This window comes from Schistocerca gregaria, chromosome X (genome assembly GCF_023897955.1).
Source record: "Schistocerca gregaria isolate iqSchGreg1 chromosome X, iqSchGreg1.2, whole genome shotgun sequence".
Taxonomy (NCBI): Eukaryota; Metazoa; Arthropoda; class Insecta; order Orthoptera; family Acrididae; genus Schistocerca; species Schistocerca gregaria.
This window is the reverse complement of record NC_064931.1, coordinates 743,207,619-743,223,407: the sequence shown is the minus strand read 5'-3', so window position 1 is coordinate 743,223,407 and position 15,789 is coordinate 743,207,619. Positions and strand designations below refer to the sequence as shown.

At 40.2% G+C, this 15,789-nt stretch overlaps 1 protein-coding gene across 4 annotated transcripts in view; it reads right to left on the bottom strand.

Annotated features, from left to right (window-relative positions):
* Positions 1–15,789, bottom strand: part of LOC126299007 (coiled-coil domain-containing protein 77-like) — a 198,542-nt gene that overhangs the window by 129,608 nt on the left and 53,145 nt on the right. For 2 of the 4 annotated variants that reach the window (XM_049990639.1, XM_049990642.1), the window contains exon 2: positions 5,979–6,052. In XM_049990639.1, the coding sequence (XP_049846596.1) occupies positions 5,979–6,052 (74 nt within the window). Of the gene's footprint in view, positions 1–5,978; positions 6,053–15,789 lie in introns of those variants that run through there. The other 2 variants (XM_049990640.1, XM_049990641.1) reach the window with 2 other exon arrangements.

The window sequence follows — 15,789 nt, the reverse complement described above, 5'->3', positions numbered from 1 at the left end:
TATATAATCAGCTAAAATAAAACTTTCTTAAACTTTGCATGTGACTTGATTATTTTTTATTACAGGAAAAGTAAAGGTAGCTCAAGATATCTTTAATGCCCTCTCCTTGAGGTTTTTCTGTATCCACAACTGAACCAGCTACAGTCCAGGAGTATTAAACAAAGTCTGCGAAGATTGGAGAACAGAAATGAATGCCTCGACGATGGTGTGAACTGGTAGTTGTTAAGGATGCTGGGCTCTTCCATCCACTTCAGCACCTTCTTGAACTGTCAGAAGAACAGCACATCAATTGGTGGAATGTAAGGGATAGTCTTGACTGTACAAACCATGTTTTGAAGTCAGATAGCATCAGTATGAGTCCTGTCACAATACATCCCAAGCAAATCAACCAGAGACTCCTTCACTGCATATGGGATGTAGACATCTTGAAAGAATTGCATCAGGATTTCTTTTGTGATCACCTAGACTTCAAGGACACTTGAATCATATTTTGCAGTTTCAGTAGGTGTTTCACTACTTGCACTCCAAAATGACCGCTAGATTCCTGGTAAATTACCTGCATCTTTGGAAACACGTAGCCACTTGCTGATGTAATGGGTTGTAAGAATATGTTGCTGCATTCTCATTCTGCACTGAACTTCTTACTGACTTCCTTGAAATGCAGAGTTCGTGATGAGTGAAGTTCGTTTCATACACTACCTAGATGAGTATCATAAATCTGTATACATTCCATTGTGTTCATTAAGGACATTACCTCTTTGCAAAACTTTTCACACCTTTCAATCACGTCACCATCTGTATTCCAGACTTTAGCGGTTACACATTTTGTTATCACCCATGAGGTAAGATGATGTCTCCATTCAAACCTTTCAACCCAATCATGGGCAGAGCAAGTGAATCAAGTCAGTTCTATTTCTCAAGCCTTTTCCAAACTCCCAAGCATGAATATTTCTATTGTGAACATTAGAGGCTAGAACAATTCTTGCCGCCTTAATTTTTCAGCTACATAATCGTCAAACATGTGAAGTTTTGAGTGTTGGCCTTCCTCCCCTCTCTCTAACACATGATGTAAATATCATAGATGATGTATGTCTTGCAGCATACCATATTGTTTCTTTACTGTATTCAAGCCTTTTGGTTTTCCCCAGATTCCTGGATTGCAATTGTCTCCTTTGCCTTTTCAAAAGATGTATCGCCCTACTTTTTTCTGTTTGGTACACTTGGCATATGAACAGACGACTGGCTACTATCGCTTCGTAATAAGTCTTCGTCACTATCAGGTTCTGAATCATTTATACTTTATTCAAATCAGACAGCTCTCCTTCTGTGTATTCATATTCTTCAATATAGTTTATTGTATTTTCACAGTGTGTATTATTACCACTGGTTGCCACTGTTTCATCTATCACACTGATTATGAATGCAGCTACATTTCTCTCTTTTACTGATTTATGTAGCTCTTCTTTTGTGTTTTTAATGGCTAACAGCGATGCTTATTATATTTGCAAGATTCATTATCAAACGATTACACTGACAGTGAGAGCTACATGACACACAATGAAATTGGTAACACCACAAATGGATGGATCAACTGCCAAAGTTGCAATACATGCAGGGATCACTATTATACTGGTTTCCTCGCTCTTGTGTGTCTGTCAGGTTCCACTAGATGTCACATTGGACACTTTGTCAAGTGACCTTCGGCAAGGTGCAGCATGTATTGACCACAGCATACACTGCAAAAAACTACAGGAACATTGGTTACGATAACTGCAGTAACTGAATTCACAATATCATGTAAGGTATGGTTCACTGTGAGTGGAATGACATATTTGTAGCTTACAGTGTAAATGACAGTGGCATTTGTTTTATACATTTTTGTTATTAGCACCTCAAACATATTCACACAAATCACATCTCAACTGCAATTGCTAACGCAACTTGTGCGAACTCCCTTGTGAGGTATGTAAGCCATCTCACCAATAGCTAGGTCCATGGTTCATGGAGTGTGGTGCTCTTTCATAGTCAATGTGATTCTCAAAATAGCCTCAATAGCTGTCAAGGGTAGGGGGGAAACAAGTTTCCTGGAGGGTGATGCAAAAAACAGGGAAAGCACTCAACAGATATCATAACTCAGCCAAGTGGCAGAAAAAAGAGCTACAGTTCCACTGGAGTATCATACTATCACTACTGTGTGGGGGCACAAAGAGACGAAGGAGACAGGTCATGTCTGAGTGCCACTGGTTGTGAAGATACATCATCAATGAACATCTTTTACGAATCATCAGGTTGTGTGGGAGGGGGGAGGGATCTGGGACCATATGGGCCTCCAGGAACGCTGCCTCAGATACAGAGGCGGAACCAGCAGGGTCTGGCAGCACAGAGACCATCAGAATTTCCCTCGTTAGGAGGACTACTACTTGTCCATAGATGATTTAGACTTCTGTGAGGGCTTGTATGCCCCAGGCTCTGGGAACGACGCCGAACATGAAGTCCTACAACCTGCAATCTGCGGCTCAGCAGACAAGGAGTTGACACTCCTAAAGGTGTGTGGGGTGAGCAGTACAAGAAGGACCCCCAATCACCAGGTGAGGGGGTGTAGTCGGGCGGCCCCAAGAGCCAGACGTAGAAGACACAGAGATCAATATCACAGTCATTAAAGAGGATAATGTCATTGTAACAGTAGTATGTGTCACTTTCATAGATCTAGGATGAAGACTATTGTGTTTCTTCTTGGTCTTTTGATATGTGAAATGGTCAAGGGATTTTTTTAAGTGTTTGAAAATGGTGCAGTCTGGTGAAGTGGGGGGAACTGTGCTCCCCACAAATGACACAGATGGAGGGAGGGGCACAAGGAGCGTTTGTGTGCAACTGACAATCACAATTCCTACAGACGGGCTTGGCATTGCAACACTAAGACTTTTGTAAACCCTTGTCACCAGTTTTGTAATGGCCACATCACCACTGCTGTGGCGGCCGAGTTGGTGAGTTCGTGAAATGGCTTCTACAACAGTACACTGCTAAGACAACTTCTTCTGTTCATTGTCATCCGGTCATTGGCGGATTGTACTCGGAACTCACACAAGTGGTGAGCCTATGGTACTGGCACCAGCTCGCATCTTTGTGCCTGTGGTGCTTTTGCCCTGGCTCTGTCTTGTTCAGATGAAACAGCAAAGACATGTTTCTAAATCACATGAATTTGTAGCACCACATAGGGAGGAGGAATATATGGCTTGACATCACAGTGATGCACCACACCTTGACCTTCTCAGGCAATGAGCCACCTTCAAAGGCCAAGATGAATGCTCCAGTATCCACTTTGTTGTCTTTCGGTCACCACTGGACATGATGGACAAAATGCACACTTCGTTGCTCCAAATTAGCATGCAAATCGTCATCAGTCTGTAAATGAAAATCTCTGTGAAAAACTATACCCTGTACCATATTCAGACTTTTAAGTGGGGTTATAGTGACATGAATATCACCCACCTTGTTACAGGCAAGTAGTGCCAGCGACTGAGCAGGGTAGGCCATTTTAAGCTGAAAAGAGCTGCTTTTCATTTTTTAAACTGCTGCCACTTCCTCAAATTTGTCCTTGAGGTGTTCAACAATGAACAATGGCTTTGTAGTCAAAAGGGAATCCCCGTCTGTCATAGAACAACCCAATTAATGGAGGGAGTATTTCTCATGTTGTCTCTGAGTCCTATGTTCCTCCCATGGCGTAGCCAGGGAAGGGAACATTATGAGGTCCTGCCTCTCCACGTCGTAATATGTCTTAGCTTCAGGACAGATTGCTGGAGCCATGCAGCCACCAGCAGAAGAAAGTCTGAATTGAAAAGATTAAATGAAAACCAAAATCGAAAATTCAAGAGCAACCTAGAGGAATACAGAGAAAGATAAGTGAGTAACAAGCTAAGGGAAGAGCATACTAGTGCCCATCATAATCAGGTGTAAATCTAAAACTAACTTCACCATGTCCTAGAATTTAAAATTTTGTATGTGGACAAAGAAAAAAAATGGGAAACATATATGCAGTTGATTAAGTCTCACAAGGAGTGAGAAAAGTGGTCAAATAACTAATGTAATGCTGAATGGACACAGATGAAAGGTCCAGGAATTAGGAATAGAACCAAAGCAGATGCCACCTAACACTTCCATATCACTTTCTTTAACAGCAAAGCCCAACCAAATGAGGGTGTAATGCACCCAGTGCATCTTTGTTCCTCATTCTTTTGCATTATCTTTCTGAAAAACAGTGCAACATTTTATTTGCTTTGGTAATTAATTGTTCCATCTATTTCATTGTGAACCACAATACACCAGTGCTGCTTCACACACCATTTCAATTTCATTTGTTTCTGCCAGGAAGTTATAATTATATCTGTTATATAGTAGACACATTTAAAGAACATATCTATGTCTAATAGCATTGCAGTACGTATCTCTTATTTATTGGGCACATGCACCATATTGAACGTCTGTATTCAGCAGTATATACACTCCTGGAAATTGAAATAAGAACACCGTGAATTCATTGTCCCGGGAAGGGGAAACTTTATTGACACATTCCTGGGGTCAGATACATCACATGATCACACTGACAGAACCACAGGCACATAGACACAGCAAAAGAGCATGCACAATGTCGGCACTAGTACAGTGTATATCCACCTTTCGCAGCAATGCAGGCTGCTATTCTCCCATGGAGACCATCGTAGAGATGCTGGATGTAGTCCTGTGGAACGGCTTGCCATGCCATTTCCACCTGGTGCCTCAGTTGGACCAGCGTACGTGCTAGACGTGCAGACCGCGTGAGACGACACTTCATCCAGTCCCAAACATGCTCAATGGGGGACAGATCCGGAGATCTTGCTGGCCAGGGTAGTTGACTTACACCTTCTAGAGCACGTTGGGTGGCACGGGATACATGCAGACATGCATTGTCCTGTTGGAACAGCAAGTTCCCTTGCCGGTCTAGGAATGGTAGAACGATGGGTTCAATGACGGTTTGGATGTACCGTGCACTATTCAGTGTCCCCTTGACGATCACCAGAGGTGTACGGCCAGTGTAGGAGATCGCTCCCAACACCATGATGCCGGGTGTTGGCCCTGTGTGTCTCGGTCGTATGCAGTCCTGATTGTGGCGCTGACCTGCACGGCGCCAAACACGTAAAAAACCATCATTGGCACCAAGGCAGAAGCGACTCTCATCACTGAAGACGACACGTCTCCATTCGTCCCTCCATTCACGCCTGTCGTGACACCACTGGAGGCGGGCTGCACGATGTTGGGGCGTGAGCGGAAGACGGCCTAACGGTGTGCGGGACCGTAGCCCAGCTTCATGGAGACGGTTGCGAATGGTCCTCGCCGATACCCCAGGAGCAACAGTGTCCCTAATTTGCTGGGAAGTGGCGGTGCGGTCCCCTACGGCACTGCGTAGGATCCTACGGTCTTGGCGTGTAACCGTGCGTCGCTGCGGTCTGGTCCCAGGTCGACGGGCACGTGCACCTTCTGCCGACCACTGGCGACAACATCGATGTACTGTGGAGACCTCACGCCCCACGTGTTGAGCAATTCGGCGGTACGTCTACCCGGCCTCCCGCATGCCCACTATACGCCCTCGCTCAAAGTCCGTCAACTGCACATACGGTTCACGTCCACGCTGTCGCGGCATGCTACCAGTGTTAAAGACTGCGATGGAGCTCCGTATGCCACGGCAAACTGGCTGACACTGACGGCGGCGGTGCACAAATGCTGCACAGCTAGCGCCATTCGACGGCCAACACCGCGGTTCCTGGTGTGTCCGCTGTGCCGTGCGTGTGATCATTGCTTGTACAGCCCTCTCGCAGTGTCCGGAGCAAGTATGGTGGGTCTGACACACCGGTGTCAACGTGTTCTTTTTTCCATTTCCAGGAGTGTATTATATAAAAAATCAGAATTTCGTTATTTAAATAGCGAGATTATTCTTTAAGTCTTACCTTTTCAGCACAGTGTGATAACATTCTGGGTACCACTGAGTACCCATTACTTTTCTCTTTGCTCCCCATTTCTTCTGAAAAAAAAATGTAATGAAATACTCAACATATTGAGAATATTGAAGCAAAGAATATGCATGAGATAATTGAGTAGTATTCAAAGAAATGAAAGTGCAAAGAATCTAGGAAGTGCTTTACATCTAGAGGACCATTTCTATTATTACAGAAATAAAAATTGTAAGCAATAAAAGTAAACAGGAAATAAACCTTCATGTAATCCTAAATTATATGACTATGAAACGCAAAATAAAATGACAATGTGAAGAGAGTGAAATTGCTGTTATAAAAAATATTGATTATAACACATATCATTAATGGTGGTACACATATTCCTCATTCATTGTTACAGAAGTTTCATATGTATACAACACACTAGAAAAAATATGAAAATACATGTCTCAGTTACATCATAAAAAATGTTACACATACAGCAAGTTATAAGCACAATTTTACTGCCAAAAGGTGTTAATAGCTTGCTACTACAGATGTGAAGCCCATACGTAAAATAAAAGAGCAGCCCTGACATTGGTTTTGTCACCATACCGTCATACAATTAGAATATGTTAAGATAACTTCTTAAGTGGAAACACAAATGGCAGGGGCAGCGTCTTTAAATCAAATAGGATGCATATCAACAAAGTTAGCAGCTCAACAGTATTACCAAAGATATAAAAAAACTACACAAAAAAATTACAAATGTGGTCAAAGACATTACAAAAGCATAGTTAGTTGAGGAAGGGTGAAGCAGAGCTTCTGGTCAGTGACATTATGAGGAGGAAGGATACGCTGGAGTGACATACTTAATGTGAAGCTGTTCATGAAATGTGAATTATACTGTTAATCAATAATAGCTCATTTATTTGCAAGATCACTGTCCCATTTGTCAGAACAGATGCGCAGTGTAATTTTGAAGGCCAACAAAGAACTTTATACTTTTCAAACCAACTTAACAGATACTTAATAGATATGTGACAGTGGATGTTACTGTTTCGTTACCATCTAGAACTACCAATATTGAGAATACTTGGGCAAATCGACAAAATCCACAGAGGAAAAGAAATTCTTAGCCTATGTCATTGTGGCATTTAGCATAATCCATTATATTGCCAAGCAACCCTACAAAACATAGGTGGATTGGTTAGCAATGATTAACAAAAGAAGGTGCAGTCCAGTCACAGCATATATAATTTCCTGAAAAAAGCCATGTAGTCTGTCTTCTGAAGTAAAATTGTCCTCAATCTGAAAGTTAGTTAGAACATCACAGAGCTTTACATGGTACATTCTGTTAGGGGTGACATGCCATTGCTTTCCTCTGAGCTTTGAACTGACTCACCCAGCCACTTATTAGGGGACCTACAGTTTAACGTGGACTCCAGATCATGGTGAAACTTGGAATTTTTCACACTGTCAAATCGTTGCCAGAGTTGCAAGATTCTATTAGTCATATAAAAATCATACAACCAATGGGATCAAAACGTGGTCCTTTGGATTTGTGGCCTGGTACTTGAATACTGAGACACGCACATTTAAATGTTGCTTTATGGCTGTCCATTGATTATGGAAGCAAGATATTACATCTCCTCTCCACTGTTTTCACAATTCCAGAAAATATGGAATCTTCTGTTAATGGTTGACAACCTTACTGTCCTGCAACTGTGGACATTCAGAATCAGCAAATACACATTTTTGGCCCAATATGTAAATGTCCTTTCATACACCATACCTCTCGATTTCAGAACGGCAATAGCAGCTCTTATTAACAATTGAGGTTTTCTCTTAAAGATGCATGGGCTTTATCTGACATCAGTGCCACAGTTCCTCCACATCAATTGCTAACACACCTTTCATTGGAGCATGGGACAATTTGTTTTTTTGTGTCCATTAGCTTTCCACCCGTATGCAGTGATCAAAGTTTGGAGAGAAGAATTGGTCCAGAGGGCTGGATGTTTCCATCAGGCAAACTTCAATGACTACATTGTCTGTTAACTGATCTTCAGCTGAGACCTCAATTGCGACCATACCTTGCTTGCAGATATGACTTTTACTTGTGGCATTCTTCTGTTCACTGTTTTCACTGTCTGTGTAGGTCGTTGTCATCATAAGGTTGCGGGCATTTGACACTAGGGCTGTCCTTATTAAAATACATATAGGTGAATATTATTAGAAAGAATAATCATTTTAAATTACTCCCAGTATGTCCACCCTTAACCTTTATGGCAGCTTGAGCTCTGCTGGGAAAACTGCCAATGAGGTGTATGAATATCTGTGGAGGAATGACAGCCCATTCTTGCTCAAGAGTCGAAACAAAAGAAGGTAGTGATGTTGGATGCTGTGGCCTGGAATGAAGTCTATGTTCTAGCTCATTCCAAAGGTGTTCTGTTAGGTTTAGGTCATGACCCTTGGCAGATAAGTCCATTTCAGGACTGTTATTGTCAACGAACTATTGCCTCACACATGCTGCTTTATGACGAGGTGCATTGTTATGCTGATACATTGCAATCTACCCCTCCCTTTCTTCTTGTTGCTACTGTCCTTTATGGTGAAGTCTACATCTACATCCATACTCCGCAAGCCACCTGACGGTGTGTGGCGGAGTCTTTTCAGAAGACTCGAGAAGAGTAAGATTTACAATAAACTTTTTACTTATCTTTTCTCGCACAGTTGGCTCCAGTTCTTCATGTATAGTGGTCTGATTTGTGGAGCTGAAATTTTCACATTTTAGGTCGCCATGGTTCAATTGATCTAAATAATTTTGAAGATTGTATTTGCTGAATTTTTGTTTTCATGATAATTTATTGTCTCACATTTTACTATATCACACTGTATTTCAATTTTCATGTTAACAAAGCCGAAATTACATAGTTCACCCAAAACACAAAAATATGTCTGATTACATGAAAGGCATGCTTATTACTGCTTCAGTCTGCAGTAATAATAATGTCCCAAAGGGCTTACAATTTTTCTCTACAAATGAATTTCTATTAGTTTAGATTATTATTTTACAAATGAATCCAGATTCATTTGTAAAACGTACATTTAACTGTATATTCAGAGCTAGTACATGTTGATTGTAACAATGAAAATAAAGTAACGCCTTTTCATATATTTTAGCTTGAAATGCAACATACTGTGTATAAAATTATATGAAACTTTTCACAAAAGTGGCTATAATATTGACCTTTCCAAAATTCGAAAAAAATTTCATATAAACTTCTACGTCTGCAGCTTGTGGTCTTGAAGTAGCATTCTCAATTCCCGAGCGCGGGGTCCCGAGTTCAATTCCTGGCGGGGTCAGAGATTTTCACCTGCCCAGAGACGACTGGGTGTTGTTGTGTCATCATCATCATCATCATCATCATCCATCCACCCATCCATCCCCATTATGGTCGGAGGAAGGCAACGACCAAAACACCTCCATTAGGACATGACCTGGTACAGCAGTGTGGGTCTCCTGTATCGTTCCCCTATGCTCTGTCAAGAAGCCTGGGACTTCATTTCCATTTCCATCAACTAGTAATGCTGGAGGAGGATGTCCCTTTACAACATGCAATCATTGTCTCTGAAGTATTCCTCTACAGTACACAGTACATAATGCTGTAAAATGTGTTCATATCCTTCCCGCACTTAGTATTTTCTTAAGCACAATACGAGGAATATATTTTAAACTATGTAAAACACACCCATATTGTAACATCACCTCCTCTATACTTCACTGTTTGCACTATACATGATGGAAGGTAACGTTCTCCATGCATTTGTCAAACTCAAATCCTTCCATCACACCCGTACAGGATGTAGTGTGATTCATCACTACAAATCAGTCATTTCCAATTATCCACTGTCTAGTGAAGTTGCTCTTCACACCACCACAGGGCTGGTTAAAACTGACTGCATAAATGTGAGGCCTATGAAGAGCTGCTTAGTCATTTTACCCCATCCTTTTTAACTCCATACACACAGTCATTATGTTAGCCTAATGCTAGAAGCATTTTGGAACTCATGGGTTATTCCTTCTGCTCATTTCATGCATCGTTTTTACAGACAACACATTTTTTAAAATTTTTCTAGCATTTTGATTCCCAGTCTTGAAGAGATTAGACGGACCACTGAGAGAACTGATTGTTGGGTCATTGCGTACATTTTCTTTTACTTATTTCCTATATTTGATCAGATTCTTATTGTGACTTATATCTGGCTTATTTCTAATTATGATTAATTACAATTTATCTGGTCTTTTCTTTTGTTTACAGTTTCTTTTACTTTTGTTAAATACAGCTAATTACGGTTTCTTTTGTTTCTTTATTCTTTTGTTTATAAAATTCAGTATGTCTAATCTTATATCTATTTTACATTTCTCTGATTTTTAAATTGTTGTGTTGTTATGTGTATGATATACATGTTATGTGTATGATATACATATGTCTATTCTCATGTAGTATCGTGACTTGGCAGAACTCCCCCCCCCTTCTTTTTTCCTCTTTTTGTCTGTTTAGGTTTCATTGTTAATTGTGTTCTTTCCAGGTAGATGGGTTAAGCTAGTATCTAGGGCTTGGAGTTAGTAAGCCCTTCATATTCTGTTGCAGTGTTGTGTCCGATGATTCTTAGGGGGTGGGGGTGGGGGGGGGGGGGGAATTTGAATTTTGCAGTGTATCAGTGTAGTGTTGATAATAGATGGGTCATGTCATGTCTGGTTTGTGTGTTAGTATTTGTCTGTCATATTTCACTCTTAGTTTGGCGAGCCTTGTCTATAGTGATGTTTGATAGTACGTTGGCTGCTTCATACACTTCGTCATCATGTTTTCTGTCATGTACTTTTAGCATACTTCTGAGGAGTTATCATTCAGTTCTGTATAGTCTTTCTAAGCTCAGCTTGTGCATTCCTGTGAGGAGGGCAGAGGCATATTCCATTATTGGGCAGATGAATGTTTTGTATGTGTGCACTACTGTGTTATTGTTTCATCCATGGAATTTTCCCTGTACTCTTCTGATAAGGTTTTGTCTTTCTTCTTTTTTCTATTGTGTGGGTTACATGGGAGTTTAAATTACGTACTTATCAAGATAAATGCCAAGGTATTTAATTTTGTCTGATAGAGTGAGTTCTGTATCCCAAAGTAAGAGTCTGTCAGTCGAGTTTTGTTTTTGTTTTTGCATTTTGTGTTTGTATAAAAAAGAGGATGACCTGTGTATTGTCAGGGTTTGATTTGATTCTCCACTTCTCCATCCATGTTTGTAGTCGTGTCAGGTATTTTTCTCTCTGTCTTGATGTGATAGTAGCAGTTGCTCCCAGGCACCAGTAGAAAGTGTCTGCCTACAGTTGTACGTTTTCATTATATTTGGTTGTCTTGAGAATGTCTGTGGTGTGTAGTGAATAGAGAAGTGGAAAGATTATTCCTCCATCCACCACACCTACTTGATTGGAAGAGGGAGGTAATGTTGCCCCATCAACATGGACTGCACATAGTCTGTTGACTAAAAGTTTTTTGATTAGTCTAACTGTCTAGGGGGTATCTCTATGTCTATTAATTTGTACATTGCGCCATATTTTGGGAAATGCACAATGTCTGGAAAGACAGCAAGCATGAGTTGTCCTATGCTGATTGCTTTAGTGATATCGGTTGTTAATCATGATTATGGATCGTTGTTTGAGTGATGTTTCCTAAACCCAAACTGATTGTCTAGTATTAGATGTCTCTGATTTACGAATTTTGTTTGTCAGTATCCTTTCAACGATCTTTCTTGTTATGTCTATTAGGGATATGGGTTCAGTAAGATTTTGGATCCACCTTTGGCTTGTTTGCTTTGGGGATCATGTTTGTTTTTGTTTGGTTCCATACTGATGGGATGGTGTCGTTTGTCGGGTAGTAGTTGAACAGAAGTGTCAGTATTGGGGTTATTGTTGTCAGTGGAGGTTTTCATAGGTGAAGTCTTTTATTGCATTTTTGTCTTTGGGCTGTGTTTTTGACTGCTGATATTGCTTTCTTAACTACTTCTTCAGTGATTTCCTTGGTCAATTCATGTTCTGCTGCTGTGGGGGGTGAGTGCATGTGAAGGAGGAATGGGAGTTTGTTTTCTACTTTTTGTCTGAATTGGTTGTTGAATCTGAAGCTTTGGGGGAAACTATGGGTTTCTATGAGGATGTTTTGGAAGGCCTCTGCTATCTCATTGTAGTTTGTGATCAGGGATTGGTTTAGTGTTACTTTGGTTTTGGCGTTTTGTCCAGTCAGGGTCTTGAATTTTGTCCAAAATTTATGTCCATGCTTATAGTCTAATTTTATCAGGTACATCAGTTTTATTACAGAATTGAGTCTTTTCCATATTGGTTTCAGTTCTTGACTGTTACATTGTCTTACTGCATTTTATATTCGTTTCTTTTCTTTTATGAGTAATAGTACATCAGTTTGTAAGGTTTGTTTCCAGTTTGGTATGTTTTTGTGGGAAATGCTTTGTCAATGGCTGTGAGTTGTGCTGCTTCTATTTTTTTTAATTGTTTATCTCTATGTCTGTGTCGTCTGTGATGGGTAGTGGGCTACGAGTTTGTCATTTATTTTGGTCACGAATTTTTTCCTGTCTGCTGCAGAGTAGTTTTTGATTGTCCTGTTGATGGGTTTGAGAGAAGGTGGGTTGATGGCGGTGTTCTCGAATAGGATGGCTATCACGTCACTTACATCTGCTTTTACTATGAGTTCTGTAAGGTCTAGATTGTGGAGGATACAATCAGGTAGGGATTTGCCTTGGTGGCCTACAAAGGTAGGCTTAGAGAAAGGAATTCTTGTCATATTTTCAGACGTTAGGAGATCATATACTATCTTTCCATTCCTATTGGTATCTTGGCATCCTAGCAGCTGATGTTTTGCAGTCAAGTCCCTGATGAGTATAGAGTCAAGGAAGGTGTTGATGTAATGGAGAAAGTTTGCTAGTATATCTGTTCCAGGGGGGACATACATGCACGCAATGAGTAGTCACCATTGTAGTCGTCATCTTGGTCAGGGGATGCAGATCATAAATGCTTCTATTTCTTTAAACTGTGGCAAGAGAGACACTTCCATAGATACATGTGTTGATTTGGTGTAGACTGATATGCCCCTTGTCTGTGTCTGTAGTAGGATTAATATTGGTTAATGTTTGTATTGCTGTGGGATTTCATCCAGGTTTCCACAAAGCCTGCTATGTCAATGTCATATTTGCGTAGTGTGTGGTGTAAGATCGTCTTTTTGTTTTCCACTCCTTGCATGTTTGCAAACATTATTTTGGTAGGGTTTAGCTCTGTACACTCCACCATGTTATTTTCTAGGTTAGAGTCGTTGTATACTGCTCTCATTGTGATAGCTTTATTTGTGGTGCAGTCTTCTAGGGTCAATATGTGGGGTCATGGGCTACTTTTGCGGGGTGGGGCCCTAACTGCTCATGCGTAAGATCATCAGTTCTTGACATTTATACCCCTGTCTCCTTTTATAATGGCAGGTTCACCTCTCATGATAACTAGTGCTCAGTTCCACCTTATGTAGGGGTGTTCAGATACTTTTGATCAGACAGTGCACATGTACACACACTTACACTGATAACAGGACACTTTTCACATCATGTTAAAGATTGTAATAAATAACAGCATTTGTCAACAGAGAAAAAGGATACAAAACCACAACTTAAACGTGGCTGGCAGATCACTTATTACCTAGCCACTCCACAACAAACTAATAGCTCTCACCTGAAATATTACATTGGAGTCGAGACAATGCATAGTACTTTCATGTTGTTGTTGTTGTTGTTGTTGATTTCAGTCCAAAGACAGAACTGATGCAGCTCTCCATGCTACTCTAGCCTGTGTAAGCCTCTTCATCTCTGAGTAACTACTGCAACCTACATGCTTCTGAATCTGCTTCGTATATTCATCTCTTTGTCTCCCTCTACGATTTTTACCCCACTTCTATTCAGTACCTCCTCATTAGTTACATGATCTACCTATCTAATCTTTAGCATTCTTAGTAGCACATCATTTCAAAACTTTCTATTCTCTTCTTGTCTAAACTGTTTATCATCCATGTTTCACTTCCATTCATGTCGACACTTGAGGGGTGGTGCCTTATATTGGTCCTGTCTAGAGCCTGTGTATCGGGAGAATGACTTATGCGTGTACAGTGACAGATGGTCTGAAGCAGGTCCAGTTGAGCACGTAATTCTAATTTTCATCCAGCGCAGTACAGGAGTGCACTGAGAAATTCAAGAAACAGGTCAAGAGAATATTTTTGTAAATTATTCTGTTTATTTCTTGAAGGCTTTTTTTGTTTATTTATGCTTGTCCAGTTTTGTACATACTTTTAGTAGTGTGAATGTGGTGTAAGTAAATATGTAGATCATTGTTCTACTGATGAACGTTGCACAACAGGAAATTTTGTATCATAATATGTTAAGTAAGTTTATGATAAAAGGGAAACTAATTCGAGTGCAAATGAAAATAGTTAATAATGTAAAGTATAAACAAGATATCAAAATGCTAAATATTTATTTCGGGAAAAAGTCAGTTCAAAAGTGAGTTATTTGTTGATTGGTTCGTCATGAAAAGTGCGGACTAATGCGGGAGAATAATGTTTTTCTATTGGCCTTAAAGAAAACTGATCAATCAGAACGGAGTATTCTTCCCATGTCTCTTCTCTTGGAGACAGAGAATGCTTACAGCAGCCTAAGGAGTCAGAGCCCAGCCTTTCAATGGTACGGTCATGTGTAGTATGAGCTTTGAAGGAAGTTATAATTTGCTGGCTTTAGTTGTGCTTCATGCCTCAAAAGTGCTTTAAAGTGAAGGCATATTTATTCCACTGAGTTTTTTTTTAGAAACTAGAGATTTTTTAAGTAATTTTGTGTATGAGAAAAGACAGTAATTTTGTTGGCATATTGAGCAGATCGGTGACTAAAAACTTGAGTGCAATAGACACTGATAAACTTAATAATATGGCAAGCATTATCATCCAAGAACAATCCAGGCTTGGTAGCTGTTAAGACTTCGGGAAATACATAACCATAAACTTGCTAACATGAATGAAAGTGTTTGTGCATGGCTGCGTTAGGATTAGCATGGGCTGGGCAGTGAATGTGTAATTCTTGCTTTCAGAATATACTTAAGTTTTGCCAGTATTTTCAACTTTCATTCAAAATTCAGACCTTTTCCCGATTCTTACAATAGTTACACTGTATGCAGCCTGGTGCGAGTTGCAGTACAGTAGGTTTCTGCTCGCCTGTCCTACTGGCGAACTGCTGCAACCAGTTCACAGGTAGATCTGGTAAAAAAAGGACAAAAGGAACCATGCCACCGCACACTCCATACAAATACTTTCAGGAAAGACTTCTTGACACTTAAATCTATACTCAATGTTAACAAATTTCCCTTCTTCTGAAAACACTTTCCTTGCCATCACTAGTCTACATTTTATATCATCTCTACTTCGAGTGTCCTCAGTTATTTTGCTACCCAAATAGCAAAACTCATCTATTACTTTGTGTGTCTCATTTTCTAATCCAATTCCCACAGCATCGCCTGATTTAATTCAACTACATTTCATTATCTTTATTTTGCTTATGTTGATGTTCACCTTATCCTCCTTTGAAGATGATACCCATTCCGTTCGACAGTTGTTCCAAGTCCTTTGCTGTCTCTGACAGAATTACAATATCATCGGAAAAACCTTAAGGTTTTTATTTATTCTCCCTGGATTTTAATTCCTACTCCTAATTTTTCCTTGGTTTCCTTTACTGCTTGTTCAAT